The sequence below is a fragment of the Suncus etruscus genome, chromosome 15 (assembly GCF_024139225.1).
Source record: "Suncus etruscus isolate mSunEtr1 chromosome 15, mSunEtr1.pri.cur, whole genome shotgun sequence".
Lineage (NCBI taxonomy): Eukaryota > Metazoa > Chordata > Mammalia > Eulipotyphla > Soricidae > Suncus > Suncus etruscus.
The window spans coordinates 13,701,874-13,726,567 of NC_064862.1; the positions used below are offsets into that span (position 1 = coordinate 13,701,874).

Sequence of the window (24,694 nt, forward strand, 5' to 3'; positions counted from 1 at the left end):
TCATTTTGATGTACTAATCATGAAAAATTTGTAAGAAATTGTAAGAGGTCACAATTAATCACAGTAATTGAAACCTATTGTACAACTACAAGTACTGATCAGAGATGATATTACAGAATTCTTTCTTTCTATATCTATCTCAGAATGGCTCACAAAGGAGTCATTTTCATTACTTTAATAGTGTCTTTTTTGACCCATGAAAATTCAAATAGCTCCATCTTTTTAATAGTTTGTTCAATAGGCTATTCAAGTAGTCTCCATCTATCTCCAAGTATTAAGATATTTTGCTCAATTTTTCTAGTTACAATATTTGTATAATTAGCTCTTTGATCTTAGCCTCCCTAATGCAGTAGTTTTATTGACTAGATCATACTTTCTTTTCCTAATAAAGCCATTTAATAAAGAAGAAGAACCCTCTTATATACTACTAATACCTACAGTTTGGAAACCACTCTGTATGTTACTCAGTAATTATTGGCTCATTTTATTATAGCTTTGACACATTCACTGGCTATTCACATTCATCTTATTTAAAACCTGAAGACTAGAAGGATGATTTAAGTGGAAGAGCTTAAAAAAATAGTTCTTAATAATTTCACCCTGTCATTTCAAACTAAACTATGTTTGATACATTTAAATTTGGAGCTGTTTGTGAGTTTTATTATAAACTTATAAATAGATTTCTAGAATTCATCTAGATACTAGACTCTGATATTCTTTTGATGAAATTGAAGAAGCAAGAAATACATAGTATTAGGCATTCTTTTCTGTCTTTAAAAGTGTGAATAATCTGGGATTAGTAAAGGAGTATCTGTTAAACTTAAATGAGCTTTTCTATTAAATGGAACACAGTGTTTGATCTTTGTTTCTCCCCTCCTGCTTTATTTCCTCGGTTCATTATCTTATTTTTTCCCATGTTCCATCTTGATTTTCTTTCTATTATCACCATCAGCAAATATTAGACGTCAGAGACTGCATTATGCTTGAGAAGGCTATGTCTTCTGTTATCCTCATCTCTGAGCCTGATAACTAGAGTTCAGATGTTAGTTGCAATAAGAGGGAAAGGAAAAACAGCCAATGCTGACTGCAACCATGTTAAATTTTAGGAGAAGCATCTTCCTTTCTAATACCAAATGAAAACTTTTACTTTTGAATGCTTTTTTGGCTTTAATGAACCAAGTACCACCAGCTAATGTAATTTCAGTAGGTAATGTTAGGAAAAAACTGGAATTGTGCACTGAGCTAGACATATATACATTTCGGTAAAGGCAAATAAACTGGCAATCTAAGCAGAAGTCACTAGCTAGGAAAAGGTAATATCGTAGACCGGATGCAATTGTTATTAATTAGCACCTAGTTTCTCAGTGGACTCAGTTTTGTTGTATTTTCCAAATGTAGAGTGCCAACCAAATGTAATAAATTTATAGGGAATAGTAAACTGAAGATAGGCACTTGAATGTCTAAATTGATATGATTGGTAACAAACTGAGGAAGGAGAAAACATTTATATACCTGTTGGGTTACTGATCCTACCCTAATCAATAATTGTACTCCACCCTAGGGTGTGATCTGGTGATAGTACATTGGATTATTCCTTACTTGGTATCCTCCCACCCTAAGGTGGGACCTGATTTTTGTCAATAAAAGCAGGGGTCTGAGGAAGGCAAGAGCTCATTCTTCAGTCTTCCATCATAGGAGCAGAAAGCTTGGGTGGTTGAATTCCTTGCTTGAGCACTGGATTTCCTGAACACTTTCTTGTACCTCTTCAAGTGGGAATCAAACCTCAACCATTCTCCTAGAGACCGTGACCCTTCATATACCCACTTGTCTAAGCTTCCTAGCTAACCTCTAGCCTTTTATCATGTTTTTCCATTTATCCACTTATCCATCCATTCATATACCCAACCGACTATGTTTTTGCTGAAAATAGTCTAGTCTTCTTTGTAATTTGCTCTTTCGTGTTTTTGCCAATTTTCTTACAAAGAAAGGATAAATACATAGCCACTGACCCCAGGGCCACTATTGATTACTTGAGGCTAAACAGCTTTCCTGTTCTTGAGGCAGGGTGGAAGTTTGAAGAGTAAATTATTATTAAGTTTGAAGAGTAGATGGACTTGGTATGACTACTAGTGTTTTCACTTGCTGGCTCATCATTTTTCTTCCATGTCCAGCTGTAAAATACAACAATATATATGTATATATATAATAAGTAATGCCCAGTGTATTCATCATAAGGATTTAAAGTTCATTTATTTAACATTTTTAGAAAAAGAGGTGGTACAAATTGCTGTTTCTTCATGCAAGAAAGAGTCTATTTTCAGAAGAATACTTTTACTGAAGAGAAAAAGAATGTTTTTGTAGGGAACAAAGAGATAGTACAGGGGTAAGGCCTGGAATGCATCCAACTTGGGTTCACTTCCTTGAACCATGTGTATGGTACCTCAAGACCTACCAGGAATGATCCTTGAGCACAGAGTCAGGAGGAAACACAGAGATTTTTGACCAGGTGACTCAAAAAAATACAAAAGCAGTTAGATAATGTAATTACATCTTGGGGAATCATTTGTTATTATATTTATTAAGGATATTATTTTTTCATTGAGTGAATATCACACTGGCTAGTGCTGACTGGAAGTATTAGGGTCATCAAGAACATAACGATGGGGGTACAGTAGATGTATGTACCCAAGTCTTCCCTATAAAGGTGTTTGTGATAACACTACACATATCACCACTCCAAGGGTATTAATAAATTTAATATTTTTGAAATCTAATTATTTCTGATGTATATTTATACAGGTTTCTGTGGATGATCGCCTTAAACAGCTTCAAGAAGCCCATAGAGATTTTGGACCATCCTCTCAGCATTTTCTCTCGAGTAAGTACTAATAAACTTGACTCATCTCATTAATTGAATCTCAGTATATTCATTTTCATACAATACGTCTTATTCTTTGCTATAAATATACTTAGAAAAATAGAAAAGGGTTTATTAATAGGAGTGGTTATGCTGCTTATTGGTTATCTGTAATAATGTAATCAAAATTTGTCTTTGAACATAAATGGATTTAACTTGAGTTATATTTTACATTGGATCATCTTTTAGATGATTAATATTCTCAATTACAAAGGTAATGAACTTCTGCACAACAAAGAATTGTTTTATATTTTAATTTTCAGTTAATTTTTTTACTTAAAATATGCTTATTAATTTCAAATGTACCTGCAGCTATAAAATTGAGAAAAGAAGTCACTCCCAAACAAATCTTTAAAGGAAAAGATTTTAATTTTTTTAGGCTTACTGTATTAAAGATTTATTTCAAAACCCATATATATATTTTCTGCAATATGTTCTAATTGAAATTACTTGTTGAATGGACTACTCATGGGGCCCTGAATAAATTAAGTTCCTTCATTATTTATCATCACATTGATAGGAAAGCTAAACAATATGTAGTTTAGGGGCTGGAGAACAGTGGTAGTGTGTTTACCTTGCACACCGACCCAGGACAGGTCGGGGTTTGATCTTTGACATCCCATATGGTCCTGCCATAAGTGATTTCTGAGCGCAGAGTCAGGACTAACCTCTGAAAAAAAAGAAAAGAAAATATGGTTTAGACTTTCACAGATTGATATTAAAATGCCAAAACCGCCAGGTGTGACCCCAAAAATAAACAAACAAAAAATGCCAATTGTGGTCCTTCATCACTGCTGAGTCTACCCTCCCATTATAACTATTATTATCACTACCTTTTATCAGCTTATGGTCCTAAAAGTTAACTTCTTTATCTGTCATAAAAACACTATAATTAAATCATTTTCTCTAACTGGAAGAAATGAAATGGCAAATAAAAAGTTCTATAAGCACAAATGCTTGGCAAAACAGCTTCAACTCCTTTATTGTTTTTTTGGAAAACACATATAAGAAAGTATTGTTTGGGCCCGGAGATAGCACAGCGGTGTTTGCCTTGCAAACAGCTGATCCAGGACCAAAGGTGGTTGGTTCAAATCCCGGTGTCCCATATGGTCCCCCGTGCCTGCCAGGAGCTATTTCTGAGCAGACAGCCAGGAGTAACCCCTGAGCAATGCCGGGTGTGACCAAAAAAAAACAAACAAAAAAAAAAAAAGAAAGTATTGTTTAATTCAATTCACATGATTGAACAGTTATTATCTTTCACTATATAGAATTTGCCTTTGTTGCATTCTTTGGACTTCAGTCATGGTTATAAAATCAGCCATTTTAGTTAGGCGCAAAACTTAAAAAGTGTCTTAGTAGCCTGGTGCTAATACTGAAAGGACACTAGCTATCATGAAAAAAATATATAGATAGCTTGTCATTATTTCTACTTTTTTTCTTTACTGAACATAACTGAAGGGAGAATGATTACATTCTCTGAAGAGAGGATTTGTTGCATGTTCTTGTATCAGAATATTAAGGTCATTTCTCAAAAGACACATGAAAAAATGCTCCACATCACAAATCATCAGGGAGATTCAAATCAAAACAACTGTGAGGTACCACCTCACACCCCAGAGAATGGCACACATCACAAAGAATGAGAACAAGCAGTGCTAGCGGGGATGTGGAGAGAAAGGAACTCTTATCCACTGCTGGTGGGAATGCCGTCTAGTTCAACCTTTATGGAAAGCAATATGGAGATTCCTCCAAAAACTGGAAATTGAGCTCCCATACGACCCAGCTATACCATTCCTAGGAACACAAAAATACAATACAAAAATCCCTTCCTTACACCTATATTCATTGCAGCACTGTTTACCATAGCAAGACTCTGTAAACAGCTAAGATACCCTTCAACAGATGAATGGCTAAAGAAACTGTGGTACATATACACAATAGAATATTATGCAGCTGTCAGGAGAGATGAAGTCATGAAATTTTCCTATACATGGATATACATGGAATCTAATGTGCTGAGTGAAAGAAGTCAGAGAGAGAGAGAGAAAGATGCAGAATGGTTTCACTCATCTATGCGTTTTAAGAAAAATGAAAGACATTCTTGCAATAATAACTTTCAGACACGAAAGAGAAAAGAGCTGGAAGTTACAGCTCACCTCAGTAAGCTCACCACAAACAGGGATGAGTTTAGTTAGAGAAATAACTACGTTTTGAACTATCCTAATAATGAGAATGTACGAGAGAAATAGAAAGCCTGTCTAGAGTACAGGCGGGGGGGTTGGGTGGGGAGGAGGGAGATTTGGGACATTGGTGATGGGAATGTTGCACTGGTGATGGGTGGTGTTCTTTACATGACTGAAACCCAAACACAATCATGTATGTAATAAAGTTGTTTAAATAAAAAAATAATAAAAAAAGAATATTAAGGTCATTTCTGAACTTGGCAATTTATGGTCCATTTACTAGCCATCACTGATTTTACCTTTGATTCCTTAGTTTCTCATTTACCAAATGGAACTTTATTTAAGATGCATTTTTATGAGGCCAGAGCGATAGCTCAGTGGGTAGGGCGTTTGCCTTGCAACAACTGACTAGGATTTGATCCCTGGCATCCTGTATAGTCTCTTGAGCCTGCCAGATGCGATTTCTAAGTTCAGAGCCAGGAGTAACCCCTGAGCGCTGCCGGGTGTGGCCTCAAAATAAGCAAAAAAGATGCATCTTATGAATTAATAGATCCATTTGAAATATAGTGTGCAATTTGGAATGTAATTATTTGTAAGATATAATACAACTTAAAATTCAGAAAAGAAAACTTGTGCCAAATAGTTATCTGAGACTCTAGGATGGTGACAAAATGTTATTTAAATTTACTTTTTATTAGTTACTTTTCTTTTTTTCTTTTTCATTTTTGGTTTGTTTTGGACCACACCTGGCAATGCTCAGGGATTGTTACTCCTGGCTTTGCACTCAGAAATCACTCGTGGCAGGAATTAGGGGGGTGATATGGTATGCATGTTGGCAAGCTTCCAAGGCAAGCACCTTACCCATTGTACATCTCTCTGGTCCCCTATTAGTTTCCTTAGAAAAAGTCTTCAGTGGTTTTATGTTAACTTGCATGATTTTTCTTCAGTAAATTTTAAATTTATTTATTTATTATAGGAATAGTTTATTTTTAAAAAGGAATGACTAGAATTATAAAAATCAATAAATATTACTATAAGCAAAACATGAAATCTTCTCAGTCTTAATAATGTCTATGTTTAAAAATAGGGTTTGTATTTTTTGTGCACTTTAAATGAAAGTATTTGCAAATATTCTGTCCAGGTAATTGCCTTGGTTTGTTTTAATCATTCGCTTATGTTAGTTTTAATTTTCTTTTTTACTTAAATTTATATGTGGTAAAAGGTTATTCCTGTGATTATGAAGCAAACATATTTGTTAAGGATTCAAATTATTCATTCTCGGGAAACTAATTTATAATCTACATAAACCAGGTAAAATTAACGTTGTTTTTTCTGACTTAATCAAAAGTAGAGACAAAGTACAGATACCAGATACTACTCTGATTAAACTTATTTTTGTGTTATATTTTTATCCAAAAGATCATAAAAGTTGGGCTTAAAACTTGCTGGCTCTATCTTTGCTTCACATGAAACTTTAAATTCACTCTTTGACCTAGTAGATTTCATAATGACAGGAATCCAACTTAAACTCAGAACATTTCATTTACTATAAATTGTATGTGGCTTTGAGGTTAGCAGTGTTTCCAATAATCTCCCTTTGTTTTCCCAGCTTCAGTCCAGCTGCCATGGCAAAGATCCATTTCACACAACAAAGTGCCCTACTACATCAAGTAAGTTGATTTTAATTTCTTACGATACAAAGAAAATAAAGTCATAATGATAACTTAAAAAGTATTTGCCCCATAATGTTTAAAAATGGAATCCATTCCCGTTATCCAAAGGAAACTCAATATATTTAATATTTGAAAGTAGGTCAATTACAAGTCAGAATAAGATTTATAGTTTAGTGGTTCTCCATGGTAGGTGTGTTTAAATGGGCATTTATTCAAAGCAGAAAAAAACCCTAAAAGCAGATATTAAGTATTTAGCAAAATGAGAAAAATTCTAAATATTCTTTGCATAATGATAATTCTCAAATAGTATAGACACAAAGCAAATGTTATCCTTTCCAGAAAATCTCATCTAGAAAGTATAACACTTATCTCATCTTACTACACCCAAGAGAGTTTAGTCATGAAAAGTTTTTCTTGAATATTTTTCATGAAAAGTTTCTCCTTGACTTATAAAATTACAGTATTCATGTAGGTGCCCTTTGGTTCATTTTGTCATTTAATTGCTAGCTGTTTCTGTTATACATTATTTCTCCTTGTTCTGAAGCATTTTACAAATTTCATATAATTTACACAGGGTATGAATAGTATTTAATGTTCGTTTGGTCTAAGTTTTATCACACAAAAGACTGAAAGATAAAATATTATTTATATAACTCCTTAAGATCTAACACAATGTGATAAGGTTGTAAAAGTCATATTTGACTCTTTTTTTTTTTTTTTTTTTTTTTTGCTTACGGTGAATTGAGTGGTAATTGTGAGAAAAATGCTCACCAATATAGCCTAGTCTGATTAGCCATGTGAAAGTGAGGTGAAGAACTCTAGGTTAAATTTCCCTTAGATCCTTCCTAAAGCTGTTTATAAATCCAGAAATCTATGCTAACACTAACAATCTATTCTTCAGCCTATCTTAAAAATATATGTGAGGTCAGTGTTTGTGAAATATTGTCTTATGACATTTTTCTGTAAATCAGACTTGAATGTCAGAGTAAATCTTAAAGAAATTATTTTTCCATGAATACTTGGTATACTAAAGCAATATATGTGACTTTGTCCTAAAGAAATTTAATATGGCAATAAATTGAAATACTGAATTGATGAATCAGTATGTTATCTATAGTATAATATATATAATATATAATATATATATTATAGTATATATAATATAGTACATGAGATTCAGGATATAGGAGGAAGAAGTTCATTGATATCAAGTATGTATAAGTATAATTGGAAACAAATTAGTGGCTAAGCAATGAAACATCTTTACATTTTTAACATATTTAAAATTTTATTTTGGCAACATATTGACAACTATTGACTATTCTGTTTTCATTTTGTTTAAAATATCTATGATTTTGGGGATAACAGTCATCTTTTCTTGAAACCTGTATAGAAACATCTTTATTTTTTAATTTATTTAAATTTAGCTTTTTGGTTTTTTGGCCTCAACCAACAGTGCCCAGGGTTTACTCTGGCTCTACATTCAGGAATCACTCCTGGCAGTGCTCAGGAATGCTGGTGATTTAACCCTGGTCAGCTACTGCAAGGCAAACACCCTACTCACTTAGACTCTCTCTTTGGCCCAAACATGTATTTACTAGGAGAAAGTGTAATCTCTCTGATCCAAGATTAAAACATTTTTTTAATTTTGCATTTTTAAATAAATTTATTTGTAGTTTTAATATTATTCTAGTCCATAAATTTGGGTTGATTAATATTGCCATTAGTAGTCATGTTGGTTTTTTTTTTTAATTTGGATTTTTTCGTTTCTTTTTTTTGTTTTGTTTTGGTGTTTGGGTCACACCGGCTGCGCTCAGGGGTTCCTCCTGGCTCTACTCTCAGAAATCACTCCTGGCAGGCTCAGGGGACCATATGGAATGCTGGAATTCGAACCAAACACCTTCTGCATGAAAGGCAAATGCCTTATCTCCATTCTATCTCTCTGGCCCCTGCCATTCATTTAATTATTTAATTTGGGTTTGGCGCCATACCTGGCAGTGCTCAGAATTTATTCATGGATCACTACTCAGGGAGAAGTTGGGATTTCAGATGGGATGCCAGAGATAGAATGGGGTCAGCACCATATAAAACAAGCCCCCTACCCACTGTACATTTATTCCAGCACATGCCTTATTTTAAATTTGCCGAGTGAATATTGCCTTTAAATGAATACTGCATTTTGAGGTATAAATCTGATACTGTATTTTATAGGAAAAGGGCCCTACCAGTGTGTTCATATCCTATTTGGATTTGGACATGCCTGTTTTCTTGAAAATGGGGGAAGGGATCATCAGCCAGGGAAAGTAGGCAGCCTCTTTCTTTTCTTTCTGTTACTGTTCTGTTTTAGAGCCACAACCAAGACTGAGCTTAGAGTTTATCTCTAATTCTGTGCTCAGGGGTCACTCCTGGTGATGCTCAGGAGACGAGAGCTGGTGCTGGGGAATTAACTCAGGTCCCCACTGCACCACCTGCAGGCATCCTCTTACTACTGGAAAAGAATAGGAACCTCCTCAGAAGAATGATGTTGCATCAACTTCTATTTTAATGTGGGAAGACATTTATATTAGAAACAACACGACACTAATACAAGCATTATACAGTATATAGAAGACTTTGGCAATTAATTGAAATGTAATTATTTAATAAATTGATTTAGAATCTGGTATTATCGGATTTTTTAATGTGACTTGGACCCAAATTAGGTAGATTTTATTTTATTAATTAATTATTTAACAGAAAACTTCTTGTTTGTTTTATATTAAAATTTCATTCGTTAATTTAATCGTTTAATTATTTGATTTATTCATTTAATTATTTTATATACTTTCTATTACTTTCTATACTTGTTTAATATTAAATACTTAAATTGTTTTAAAATAGATGTAATATATTTTAATTTTAAATACAAGTTAAAATGCTTATGATCAAATATCTAAATAATTTAATATATACATTTATATACTTATTTAAATATTTAATATTAAATTTCTTGTTTGATTATGTTTGTGAAATGCTTATCCATTTATTTGGACACTTTAAAAGTTTTTACTCTTAGGGCTTAGTACAGTGGGCAGGACATGTACCTTGAACATGGCTAACCCATGTTTGATCCCTAGCATCCCATATCAACACTCTAGCACTGCCAGGAGTAATTCCTGAGTACTGGGTGTGGCCCAAACACCAAAAATAAATAAATAAGTAAATAAATAAAATTTACTCTTTGCTTTAGCACTGCTATTCAGTTATTTTCATCTTGATGAGGATGAAAGATGGCATCTTTTTAGTTTCAGACCTTTAAGTTAAAAACTCTTGGTACAATTAGAGTGGGAAATAAGGCAGGTATCAAAACCAAACAGGGGTAGGACCACTAAGTAGTAAGCTAGGCACAGAGGGGACCACTAATTCTGGCACTTATTCTGGCAGCGCCCGGGGGTGAGGGAGGAGGATATGGGATGTAGGACAGGAACGGAGATGGAGGGAGGACAATTTGGTGATGGAAATTCCCCTGATTTTATGTTAAAATGTACCTAAAATATTATTGTCAATGATATGTAAGCCACTATGATTAAAATAAAAATTATATTTATAAAAAAAACTCTTGGTACATTCTGTGCTTCTTTCGAGAAGCAGAGACAGTTTTGGGGATGTAATGATAAAGTAATAAATGAAATAGAAGCATAAGACAATGGACTGGAAAAGTCGATTTTTCTAAGAAATGGTCTGTGACTTTATCTTTTATTGAAAATAAATATTTAAAACTCATTGGGCCAACTCTACTGAGCAGGAGGTTAAGAGAAAAATTGCTTCATGAGAGAATATGAATACCATGGCATCACTAAGCTATGTGGGCTTGGAAGTAGCTTTTGATAAATCAGCAGACTGCGAACCAGAAACTAACCTGACCTGCAGTGTCAGAAATTTGACAAACCCTACCTGAGAATTCCTGCTGAAGTGTGTTTACCATAATTTACTCATGTAAACAGAGTGATATTGTCTTCTTAAGAAGATATCAGGGCCAATACACAGCACAGAGGACACTGAGTGTATGTCAGGCACCCAGGTTTGACCCCCAGATTCATGGATTCCAAAGGACGGTAGAGGGTGAGTCATAAATATCTTCAGATTTCTACCAGCTGTGGTCTCAAAATAAAGAAAAGAAAAAAATAAGATATCAACTTTCTTGAAATTCATCTATAAATAACTGAGATCACAGATACTATTAAGAGGCAGAATTTTGGCTTTAAATCTTCATGATCACTCTGCTCCATTGCACTCTAATGGCAGTTTCAGCTTTTCTGGACAGTTTGGCTTTAGCATCGAAATACAGGAAGTATTATTACTGGAGGAAAAAAATTATCTGTACTTGTACAGATTTGTTAAAATATTCTTTAAACTTTGTAACAGAGCATAAGAAATCATGAGCAAGTAAATAATCTTTTTCCTATCCTAATGAAGTAGAAGTTTATACTAATAGAGTCAATGCAACTACACAAAAAAGTAAGAATAAATTTCTCTTTTGAGAAGTGTATATGGGGGGGGGGCGGAGTGGTATAACACATTGGTAAGGATTTGCCTTGCACTCGGCTGACACAGGACAAACATAGATTCGATCCCTGACATCCTATGTGGTTCCCCAAGCCAGGAACAAAACTGAGCGCAAAACCAGAAGTAACTTCTGAGTGCCACTGGGTGTGGCTCAACCACTCCCCCCCCCCAAAAAAAAGTGTATATGGGGTTTAATAGATAATATAGCAAGTAAGTCCCTTGCCTTGCATATGGTCAATCTGGATTCAGTCTCTGGTACCATATCTGATTTCTGAGCACCAACAAGAAGAGTAGTAAAGTTTTTGGGTGAGAGTATAGCATAGGACTCACTCTTGGCAATGCTCTACCCAGTTGTATGTGTCTGATGATTTTGTGCTCTGGTTGAGTCGTACTAGGGACCATGAAGTTTATACATGGTAGTGCTGGCAATGGTGGTGGGGCATGTGATTCTAGAGAACAAATTAAGGCCTTGGCATGGAAGGGATATGTTCCAACCCTTTGGCTATCTCCCTAGCTCTATAAGAAAAAAGTTAGATTGTATAATGCTAGCTTAGTCTTAGAACACATATTTAAATGACACAATGATAAATTCATTTTTCATGGCACAATGATCCTCAGGTTAATATCTAGGCAGGAACATTGAGATTTCCTGGGCCACTATTAAATAGGCACTTGTGTGCTCTGACTGACACTCTCCCTGGAATGTGGGTTAGATTTTGGATGGAGAATTAGGCTCCCATTGAGTTCCGAGCCCAAATAGACATAGCACAGTAATTATTCCACTGGATTTGTTCAATGTTAACATTCTTATTCTTTAAACAACATTTCAAAACCATCCAAACAAGATTTGTGTCATATTCATTTTGGTTATTGACCCTACTACTTTATCAGGAACACACACACACACACACACACACACACACACACACACACACACACACACGCGTGCCTGCTTGTTGTTGTTTTGTAATAAACATTCTATCAACTATAAACACAATTGTATTTAGATGTCTGCTGTAACTTTTCTTTATAGTTCTTTACATGCTTGTGACTTGAGTGTGTTCCTAGGTATGAAATTATTTTATGCGTATTTCATAGCTATATTCAATAGATTTGACTTATCTTCCTCCCTTGTTATCCTGACAAAATAAAGGCATTTTTAAAGAGAACTCTGTGCTCTTAAATATCTATTCTCAAGTAGGATCATATGTCTTACTTGTATTTTAACAACCTTTCTTAAAATGTTGACATTCGCATTTTATTAAGTTTCCCTTATTTATTCTGATGTTCCAAATGTATAGCCTTGACTTTCTTGCTTTTGTATAGCTTAGAGGATGTGAGCAAGAATTTATGAGCATTCATTTAGAAAACATACAGGCTTATTCTCACAGCTTCTTCGGTTACTGTCACTAACCTCTCTCCAGTGATACCTTAACACAAACACAGCCTCCCCCGTCACAAAATCAACATCATCTCTGGTTATACTACTTAGTCTTCATATATCTTGTGCTTAGAGAAGGGAAGGGTATAAATTCCAAAACGAGAATGCCACCTCTTAGATATCTCATTAGGAAGATATTAGTCAGTTAGTGAAGTGATAGTACAGTAGGTAGGCACTTGTCTCTGGTTTATTACTCAGGATCCCATATGGTCCTCCAACCCACCAGGAGTAATTCCTGAATGCAGCTCCAAAAATCCTGAGCACTGATGAGTATGGCCCAAAACAAACAAAAAGGAAGATATTAATCAGATCAATTACATCATATTGCGAGAACTTGCTTGCATTCTTTATATTCGAGTTCTCTGAATGTGTGTATATTATTTAGGAGCTGCAGATAAATTTCAGAAGCATATTTTAAAGAGATGTGTACATAGTACACTTTGCCTCAGAGCTTCATTCTGGGGATTCTGCTGTTTACTTCTCACCTCTCACCTTCACCCACACTATACTGTTTATTTAGGAGATATGTTTTCTTTCCCTATCCCCAACCTGAGGGAAAGTCTTGTAAGATAAAGATTAAAAAGTGGAGGCTATGGGGCCCGAGCCATAACACAGCGATAGGACATTTGCCTTGCATTTTGCTGAAACAGGATGGTCCTGGGTTCGATCCCCAGCATCTGAAATGGTCCCCCGAGCCAGGAGCAATTTCTGAGTAAAGAGCCAGGAGTAACTCCTGATCATCACTGGGTGTGGCCTCTCCCCACCAAAAAAAGTGGAGACTGGAACAATAGCATAGAGGTAAGACATTTGCCTTGCAAATTGACCCTAGTTCAATCCCTGGCATCCTGTAAGATCCCCCAAGCCTGCCAGGAGTGATTTCTGAGTACAGAGTCAGGAGTAACCCCTGAGCACTACTAGGTGTGACCCCTCCCCCCAAAAAAGAGATTAAAAAGAAAAAAGTTTCCACTCTATCATTTGATATATTGAGCATAGGTAGCAAACTGAGGTTTGGAAACCAAATGTGAGTGAAATGAGTAGAGGATAAGAAATAAAGATATGTACAACTTATCTGAGAATTTTGTCTGAAGATAGGAAATAGATTCATGGTAGAAATATATTTGTGTGTTTGTGTGTGACAGCTGTGCATACGCACTTGTGTACTCACATGTGTTCATACACTTGTAAAGATGGCAAATTCTGAAACATCAGTATTCTGAGAGAGCTTTAGAGGTCTGATACTAGAACTCAAGGAACTTTAGAAGTAGTTGAGAAGAATTGCTCTTTGGTGAAAGGGCAAACAATTTTTCAGCTGAAGCAAGAAAGACAGTTGGTCAGATGAAGGGAAGTTTATTGATTTGGTGATAGGAAAATAGAGTACTTTAACCTGATGAAATTTTTTTCCCTTTCCCTCACGTTGAGTTAAATGATACCCAGGCAGAAAGCAAGACTTACTTATATTTGGGGAAAGGCAGTAGTAAACTGTCTAAGGTCTGGGAAAGTAGGTTTATACATAGTGCAGTTGCCAGAGTTGGACTTTGGGGACTTGAAGTCAAATATTTAAAGTTAAATCAGTCTGTTGAATGATTTTCTCCAGCTGCATTCATCAGCAGCTGCTCAGGTCCAGAGAAGGCAAGTGATTGCGCTGATCCATGCTTAGATTTTGCCAGGACTGAGGAGAAAAGCAAGGGCCGTGAGGTTGTTTGTAATGATTATAATGATGGACTGTAGTGTAGGCTCAAATTTAGATTCATCAGAAATATTTTAAAACCTTAATCATGCAAGCATATTTCCATAGGAAGAAGTCAGGAATAGAGGGCAGAGAGATAAGATAGCAGACAGGGTACTTACCTTGCACATGGCCAACCTAAGTTTGAACCCTTTCCTCCTCTATGGTCCCCTAATTCAGGCCAGTAATGATCCCTGGACATTGAGTCAGGAGTAACACCTGGTGTTACTCTGGGTGTGCTCCCAAAACACAGAAACAAAAAGTCAGGGTTAAAATCAGATTCTCTGGGTTCACATTCTATTTCTATTACTTAATAAGGATCTTTGAACAAATTATCAAAAATCCACTATACTAGTTCACTCAGAGAAAGAATTTAGATAAGTACCTGGTTTTCTACTGATCAACTCTTTTTTTTTTTTCATTAATATGAAAGTTGACCTAGTTTCATGCTGTAGCCTACTCAGTTATGCAGATTTTACCCATTACTCTCTTGTATATCCGGGGGTGTGTGTGTTCTGGAAACCATATTACCTCTGGGTGAGAATTATGGTCTAGAGGTGTGTGTGTGACACAGCCAACTAAGACACATACATATAGAGGCACTTTGCACCGTTACACTGGACAGCAAGTAGGTGCTAACAGTAGCCCAGGTGTTGAAGGATTATTTTGAAAAGTTGATAATGGAGTCATAATGCCAAGCATTATGATTATTATAGTCAGCGGTGCTATATTAAATAATTCAAACATGCTAGGGACACAATCTTAAAGGTGAACACTCTACACACAGATTGTTACCATCAGAGGTATCAACTAAAAGTGCTGTGGTATCATATGTGGTAATGCATAATAATATGAAACCAATACTCTGCATGCTTCACAAATCATTTAGGTAGCTATTATAATTAAGAATGAGAAGCTGCTGGGAAGTCATTGCCTATCTGGGTTCCTGGGTTTCTGGGTTCCACACACATGTGTGTGCTCATACACACACACAAACACACACAGAAGAAAATGTAGCAAAGCACAGCAAAAAAGGAAAATCTAGGTTGCATACAAATATAAAATGAGCAAGTCAAAGATTTTATTTAACTCACTAATAGATAAAGAGATTAGGTAAGATATATGATTTATATATATTTTTATATATATATATATAGTTATATATATATAACTGATTCTAAGAAAAATTTAAAATGCCATACCCTAATGATCAGATAATGGAAACTAAAATATATTCCCCAATAGATGCAGAGCTAACAAATTCTCATTATCCACAAGATAATTGATTACATTCCAATGGATACTATTTGCATTTCTGTGGACAAAAAAAAACATTTGCATTATTATTAGTTTTCTTCAATTTATAGAGTTTAAAATAGCTCAGAGAATCCAAGCTTCACATGACACTGACTAAATTTATGCCCACATCAAAGGCCTTCAGAGTTTTCCCTAAACAAGCAAATTTAACATGACTGAATTCCCTCCATATATCACTGAATCTTACTTGTTTGATTTGGGTCTCAGTTGTTAATTACCACTTCGTTAGATTCCTTATTTTCTTTTTGGGCAGATTCCTGTGTCTTGATCCCTTAAAACAAGAAATTTTTAGTAACAATTACATTTTTATAGTCTATCGACTTAGCATTCTCATTTTTCATATTTGAGATTGACCAAAACTTAACCTGTTGTTATTGTGAGAGGCTAGGGGGATGCTACAGTTACTCTGATTTGATTGTTACTCTGGGAAGACTGGACGCATTTTGTCTGGCAGAGCTGAGTAATCTGCAGCTGTTCAAATACTCTGAGCCTTGGGGTTGATTGTGGATTTTACTTTAAAACCTTTCCCAACTTGATTTAAAAAAAAAGAGAGAGACTTCAATAGCGATGTCTGCTACTTTTTCTTTTCTTTTTTCTTTTAAGCACTCTTGTTTGGTAAACTGCAGTATACTTTTGTAACCAGAGGCTGTGTTTATTTTCAGCATTGGCAGTTCTGCTTAATGAATCAATTGGTACTGAATTCACAAAGGGAGACTCCGCTTCTCTGCCTCCATCTGTTTGCCAAATGTGTGTGTTCTCTCAGCTCCTCATAGTGGTTTTACTAAAAAGAGCCATTAGCAAGTGCTGGTCACATTGAATTCTCAGTCCCCTGCCTGACTGTTTAGTGATATTTTCCACTCATTGGTAGGTTTTGGTGTTGTATTGTTTTTTGTTTTTTGTTTTTTTTGGTGAGGGGGTAGGTGGATAATAAAGCACTGTACTTTTCTACAAAAACTATACTTCCCATGTGTTGCTTAAGTTTAAATATTGGACCTGCCTTTCTTCGTAGCTTTGCTGCTTTCTTGAACCTTGCTTTGGTTCATCTCAGTAGGATGTCTGTTTCCAGACAGTCATGTTGCCATGGGGATGCAATTACTCAGGTAGTGTGAGAAATTGGCTGAATCCTGGTAGGAGAAAATTGGACACCTCTGAAGAGTTTATGTGTATTACCTTATGCTAATTTCCATTGAAAGTAGGGAGAAAGTTTTATTAGCAAACTTTAGAGATGTGTTTTTATTTTTATCACATTAAATTTTTTTAAATTTTATTATTCAAACCTTTGTTCCAGGGCCAAACTATCACTAGTGTTGACCTCCCTCCCTAATGTTCCCAGGGTCCATCCTTGCCACCACCCCTGCCCCAGCCTTGCCATTTTTGATTGTTAAAATTTGGGTTTCATAATTTCATTGTTGTTGACTTTGGCTTGTATATTTATTTATGTCTTTTTTTAACATCGCTAATGCACCTGAGATCTCTTAGCCTCTGTGTTTCTCCTCTCCCACTCAATTTATTTCTTCTTTCTATTCTCTGGGCCAACAGTTCAAGACAACTCCCTTTTAATCATTGCAATTCTTCATGCAGTTATTCTACATTTTTACTCATAAATTAGGAGAGTTTTTGATGAATATGTGCTGTGATTTGCTTCTTCAAGATCAGTGGTATCAGGGATCAAATTCATGACCACACACATCCACTTAATGTGCTCTACCACCAAACCACATTCCCACCCTGTTTCATAAACTTTTATGTATAATGAATCACATGGAAGTTTGCCAAAATGAAGACTGATACTAGAGAAAAGGCAGTGTATGTTTTCTGTATGTTTTCAAGTTGTGGACCATGCAGTCTTTTGAGCAATGTAAACAGTGAAAAATTGGTTTACTAGTAAAATGCCTCTTCATCTGTGTCCTGTACCAGGTATTGAAGCTAGATAATTTTTAAATTCTTTTTGGGACAGATCTTTGTATTGTAGGTAAAATATTTTGTGTGAGGTTAGAATTTTAAAGGCATTTTGGTAAATTGATATAACATTTGTTTACAGTATAAGTTTCCATTAACATGTCTTACTCCACCACCAAGGATTGTTAATATCCAATTGATTCCTTCTACCCATTAAAGCCCTTCCATTGAAGTCAATTTTTCAAAGTAATTTATGTTACTTGAATTTTTTGTTACCTATGTACATTTAGCAGCCATTATGACCTTTTCTTACATAATTTTTTAAAAATATCTCCTAAATTTGATTGCCTGAATATTTTAATATCACTCTTGTGTACTGTGCCATTTCATTTAGCTTACTAAACAATTTCAAAAGAACTGAGTGTCATCCATGGAGTCTTTTGAGTACAATTAAATGTCATTACTCTTTACTGACCTAAATAAAGGACAATATTTTTACAGTGAAGACCATTGTGCTGCTTACCTGTCACCTCACCCCATATCAAACACAGGGGAAGAAATCCCCTCTAAGCACTCCACTGATTTGTGTCACCTTCATCGTATTTCCAGCATAACCACTAATTAGATTTCTAATCAGGAACTAATTTTGGAATTTACAGAAGGATACAAATCTATAGAAAAACTATTTGATGCCTACCAAAAAAATACTCTTAACTGAGACACAATCTAAAAGAGGGATATGGAGTCAATATGGTAAAAAATAAACATAAATAATGAGTGCAGAACACACGGATTATGCCAATAGGGAAGAGTTATTTAAGAATGGTTAGAATGGGGCTGGAGAGATAGCATGGAGGTAAGGCGTTTGCCTTTCATGCAGAAGGTCATCAGTTCGAATCCCAGCATCCCATATGGTCCCCCGTGCCTGCCAGGAGCAATTTCTGAGCATGGAGCCAGGAGTAATCCCTGAGCACTGCTGGGTGTGACCCAAAAACCACAAAAAAAAAAAAAAAAAAAAAAAAGAATGGTTAGAACTTGTACTTAGTGACTTAGCAGAGGAAAAGAACTGGGGGCTGAGGGGGACTATCTATAAGGAAAATCAATATGTTTCTTTAGGAAGGGAGAGAAAAACAGGGGGGGACAGAGAGATAGTACAGCAGATAGAACATTTGCCTTGCATTCTACAGACTTGGGTTCAATCCCTGGCATCCCATATTACCCCACCACCACCATCATCACATCAAGCACTGCCAAACGTAATTCCTGAGAACAAAGCCATGAGCCCTGTTCCAGGTGTGGCCCAACAAAAAAAGCAAAACAACAGAAGATAAAAAATTAAATAAATAAAAGGAGAAAAAAATAAAAAGGATGGTGATTCTGTTTACTTATAAAGTGCCTATGATCAGGTGCCTATGATCAGTTTGTATCTATGACTTTGAAAGTCCTGAAAGATTTATTTTCCAAAAATTGGTGCTTGCAGTCAAATAAAGGAAATTGTGAGAAACCTTCTTCCTGTACCAGCTGAATTCTGAGATGTCTTCACTGTAAAAATCATCTTTATGGGGCTGGAGCTAGCAAAGTGGTAGGGCATTTGCCTTGCACATGACTGATCTAGGACAGACCTTGGCTCCATCTTCCTGCATCCCATATGGTCTCCCAAGCCAGGAGCAATTTCTTTATTTTTTTTTAATGTTAGAACCTGCAATGTGTATTTTTTAATATAAATCCTTATTTAAGCATCATGGTTATAAGCATGTTTGTAGTTGTGTTTCAGTTATAAACAGAATAACTCCCTTTCTGAGCACATAGCCAGGAGTAACCCCTAAGTATCACTGGGTATGGCCCAAAACACCAAAAAAATCATCTTTATACCAACTGCTGGGTTCTGAGTAGGCCTTCCCTAGGATGGGTGGGGGCACATTTGCACCAGGCTAAAAGTGCTCAGTAAGTTGAGTGGAAAATTTGCATAGTTAGTACTTCATTTTACTGTTCTTTGGTAATTTGACAAGAATTTTTAAATTCAACAACCCCTCATAAGAATTCTGATCTTCAAATATTTTTTTGTTAGAATATGTATCTGCTGAACCCAAGTAACTTTATTCTGGAGCCTGTATTACCTGATCACATAAGGTGTAAGCCCTAGCACCTACAATAGACCGACTTTATATAGTTGTTCTTTTTTAAAGAAAATTGTATTTTCACTATGTAACAGCTGAATATAAGTGTGTTTTTGATGGTTTAAATATTGTCAGATTTGAGCATTAGGTTTCTGAATGATTGATAATGAAGGTGATTTGCATTTTTAAAAATTTGAATGAGAGCTGCATAATTATATTTTTGTATGACTATTGTTTTGGTATTTTCCTTGATTTTAGTATTTTACTTTTTTTTCAGTCATCAAACACAAACAACTTGCTGGGATCATCCTAAAATGACCGAACTCTTTCAATCCCTTGGTAAGTGTCTCATTAATGGTAGTAAATCCACCTGAACAGCTGAGAACTCCAAATTTTTTCCATAGAAAACAATCGCCAGCTTTTTATACAAAGCATGTTGTGACCAAAAAAACAAAAATAACAACAAAACAAAAATTGAATATGGAGCCTGACGTATTGATATATGTACAACTTGCAGCACTGTACAACCCCTCAAGCATTGTCAGGGAGTGATCTCTCCAGCTCAGGAGTAGCCCCTGAATAGCAAAGAAGCTTGTAGATGACTTAAAATTAAATATGTAAAAGGTCAGAAGCAGCAAAAAAGACTCAGACCCAAAGAAGGTAGAAAAGAGTCTTGCTTTAAGAGGAGATGGACATTCTGGGAATCTCCTTGGGGGAGATTCCAGGAGTGAAAGCCTGCTAGCAGGAGAGTGTAGTGTCTTTAGCCTACTGAGAGATGCAACTCTGAAGCATCAAAATTTAACCACTGCCCTCCTTTCCCCCACTTTCCTACTTTGCCACTCTTGAAATGTTTGAGCTAGTAGGCACTACTTTGGTCTATATCTCACCATGAGGTTAATGCATACTTCATTGTCTTCTTAAATAAATACTGGGTAACTTAGAAAACTTTTTTATGCCAGCAAATCAGTGCTTGCTACTGAATCTGAGTTAAACCGAATGTGTTCTCTGTCCTGTTTCAGCTGATCTGAATAACGTGCGTTTCTCAGCCTACCGGACAGCCATCAAAATTCGAAGACTGCAGAAAGCCTTATGTTGTGAGTTTTCTATCCAAGTTCGTCATTCTTTAGATTGGCTATTTTGTTTTGTGAAGACAAAGATAAATGTAGGGTGATGTGTTTGTGGAGATGATCTGGTTTCCAAATATCTCACTCAAGGAGTTGGCTGTGTGTCTCCAAATGTTCTGCTATTTGCCCCATCAGGCTGCCACCATCATTCGGTATATGCCATTAATTAACCAAAATACAAGAAAAGTAAAAAAACTTTTTCAAAAATTAGGCTGCCACCAGATTTGAAAGGATGAAGCAAGGCATCAAAATAGTAAATCATTGTTTTCTAGAACTTTGGTGTAGGGTTCCAAACAGTGTGATTTAATACAATCATATAATAAACACTAAAATCATATGCTTCTAACCAAATTTGGACCAGCTACCCTGTATACGTTAGACAAAATGCTCTTTTTCTCTGCTTTTCTAAATATCTTGAGATAATTGGCATGATCCAGATGAACTTTTCCTACTGAGAATGTGTTCTAAGTAATATTCTGTGATGGTCATTTTATTTCCACTTTCTCTACACAAGTACACACACAAACAGTTTAAGGATTGTGAAGATAGTTTAAAAGTTTGGGACACATGTTTTGCATTCAAGAGCACAGGGTTCAGTTCTAGAAAGTGCATGGCCCCCAAATACTGTTCAGGTGTGTCTCCCCCTCTTTAATTTTTTTTACCCTTAGTAAAAGAAAATTAAGCTATACCCACATATAGGATCCAGACACCAATCTTTATTTCTTGGTAAACAGGCATACCTTTCTTATATATTTCGGGGAGTTCTCTACTCGGGCTTAGGGATCACTTCCAGGGGACAATTCAGTGTCACCCCTGCATACAAAATGTGCATTGCATTTCTTAGAGCCATATCTTTAGCCCAGCTGCTCCAGTTTTAATGTTGAGTCTTCTCAGAAAACATTTAGGCCCTGTCAGATAGTTAACTTGGAAAGCGACATTTGCCCTATATGTTTAAGACAGGGTAATTTGAATAATTCCAACTATTTTTATTTTTCCCCTTTCGTTAGCAGTTGTTAGAGGCAATAAGGCTTTGAATGTACTCTTGGAAAATGACAGATTAAGGTTAAAAATATGCTCTTTAAGAATCAGTAAAAATTAGCTATACATTTTAAATGTGTGCATAAACAGAGTTGAGGAAAGAGAGTATGGAATGATTCAAGAAAATAGAACGATGCAAAGCTAGAAAAGGAATAAGCTAAGTTTTGTGCAGAACAGAAACACATGAAAACTGCTCCAGTTGAGGTAGTGAAAGAACAGAGAACTCTATCTTGCCCCATTTGCAGAACCCTGAAGATGATTGGCTGGAGGTAATCATTGCAGAATTCCCAGGTGAAAAAACAATGGAGCCTGGTCTAACTGGTACTTGTAGGACTAGTCAGAGGGAAGGGGAAATTATTTAGGAGCACACAAAAGAGATGGTCTGTGGAACTAGTCAGGCCACAGAGACAACAGTTTTGAAAGAGACCCAGCTGCATGTCTAGTGTCCAGCTGACAGATCTCCAAGGTCTTCTCAGGCCCCATGAACTCTGAAATGAGGACAAAGGAATCAGCCTTCTTCATGGGCAGAAGACTGTTTTGTGTCACTGAGAACATGGTCCCAGTTATATTTCCCAGTAACATTTTGGCTGCAGAAACCTAAGAATGCATTTGGTGTTCCCTTCCTGTGTTGGGATTATTCCAAAAATGCCTTCAGCTCGAGTCCCTTCAACCCTGATACAACAGGGACTCCCTCTCTTCTGTATGAAGTGACAGAATATGCTGGGGTGTCCATTAGGGGTTACCCTCAGAGACACTTAGCTGCTCCTTTTTCTCCCAGTTCTTCAGACCAGGGGTAGGGTTGGGGAAGGGGGGTTTGTTTTTGCCCATTCATGGAAGCACATCTGTTCATGATTACTATACTCTTGCCTCTCCCATCTTTCCTGTTTACTTGAAATGCTCTGAAAGGAGTATTATTCTTCGTTCCTCCCGAACTCTCATAAATGAACATCTTTTGGAAGCATTTACAAGTTAATGCCATCTGCCTCCAGTTTTGAGTGGAGTGTCTCTGCTTTTTACCTATACAGTTGATTTTGTGGGCATTCTGTTGGCCGATGATCCTGCTTGAGCTCCCAGTCCAGCCTAACTGTCCTAAGGGATGGGATAAAGTTTCCTTACTGACTGACTCCTTTACTGGCTCTGAGGCTGGAGCAGGAGATAAAGCAATGTAAAGAGAAACACTCAAGGAGATTGGATTCAAAAGAGTCATGTAACACATAGACATAGCTACCAGCTTACAGTATGTAGATTCTCATGATCCTCAACACAAAATGTCGTGTGCCTTGTTCTGTCTCTATCATCAGTCTTTTTGATTCTCAACAGTTCTTGTGGATGAACCAAACAGGATGGCTCTCTGAGGACTTAGGTCTTGCCATTTCTAATATGTTCTCTTCCTTCTCTTTAGACAGTTCAACTGTCATCTGTCTTGGATTTAGATCAAGAAATTAAGATCTCTACTTTTATTCTATCTCATAAACTCAATCTTTACAGTGCATGACATCATGTTTTGTTTGTGGAACACATCCGGTGGTGCCCAAGGGTTACTTGTAGATCTGCACTCAGGAGTCTTTCCTGGCAGTGCTTGGAAGACCATGTGGGATGCCGTGGATCAAATCTGGTCCACTTCATGCAAGGAAAATGATAGAACCTGTTGTTCTATTGCTCCAGTCCCCAAAGCCATAATTTCTGATACTTAGTCTACTTACTTTCTCTCTCAAGGAGCCTACTCTCTCAAGGAGTCTACTTACTTTCCCTCTCTTTCATGGGAGGCATGAGTCTTTTTTGTTTTTGTTTTTGTTTTTTTCTCCTCTCAGGCTTCCTATAGCTTCTGCACAGAGATGGAAGGATTTGACTTTGAAAGTGACAGGAATACAGCAGAAAATATTCATAGTAAGATTGATAGCTATGCTTATAACTGTAAAATTTTTTGAAATTTGGCACAATTAAAAGTTTATATGAAACAGCAAGCAACAAAATATAAAATAACTAGTAATCAACACCAGTATGGTTGAATCTTAGTACTATAAGTTTCAATACAAAGCCAGAGCGATAACACAGCGGTAGGACATTTGCCTTATACAGATGGACCTGGAACCAAACCCATGTTCAATCCCTGGCATCTCAAATAGTCCCCCTGAGCCTGCCAGGAATGACTTCTGAGCACAGAGCCAGGAGTAACCCCTGAACATCACTGGGTGTGCCCCCCAAAAAAACAAAACAAAACAAAATCAAAGTTTGATTCCATTTCCAGGTAGCTCAAAATCGTATCAAACTGAATTCTATATTAACTATTAATTAACTATTAATATTAACTAATGGCAGTTATTATAATAATAGATAGATATTAACTATTAATAGTTAATATTAACTAAATTAACTAATTTATACACTGCTAAAGGATAAATGTTAGTGATTTCCACTATGGTTGTTAGTGGCTATAACTAAAAAAATTTTCTAAGCTTAAATTTTCTTTTACTTTTAGATGTATATTATATTAATATATAGTATTATAGTGTGTATTGTTTTGGAGGTATTTTTGTTTGTTTTAGATCATTTTGTTGTTGTTTGTACACCCAGTGTTGTTCAGGCCTTACTCCTGATGCTGTGCTCAAGGATCATTACTAGATGTGCTCAGGGTTTACTCCTGACATTGTTCTTATAGACCATTCATGGCAGGCGCTGCAGGCCATATGCAGCTACAGGAATCAAATCTAGGT

General features: G+C 36.0%; 1 protein-coding gene across 1 annotated transcript in view; it reads left to right on the forward strand.

Moving 5' to 3' along the window:
* The window catches only part of UTRN (utrophin), a 576,171-nt gene that overhangs the window by 467,869 nt on the left and 83,608 nt on the right, over positions 1 to 24,694 (forward strand). The window contains 4 exon segments of the mRNA XM_049789386.1: positions 2,800 to 2,878; positions 6,710 to 6,770; positions 20,096 to 20,157; positions 20,838 to 20,912. Coding sequence (XP_049645343.1) covers positions 2,800 to 2,878; positions 6,710 to 6,770; positions 20,096 to 20,157; positions 20,838 to 20,912 — 277 coding nt within the window.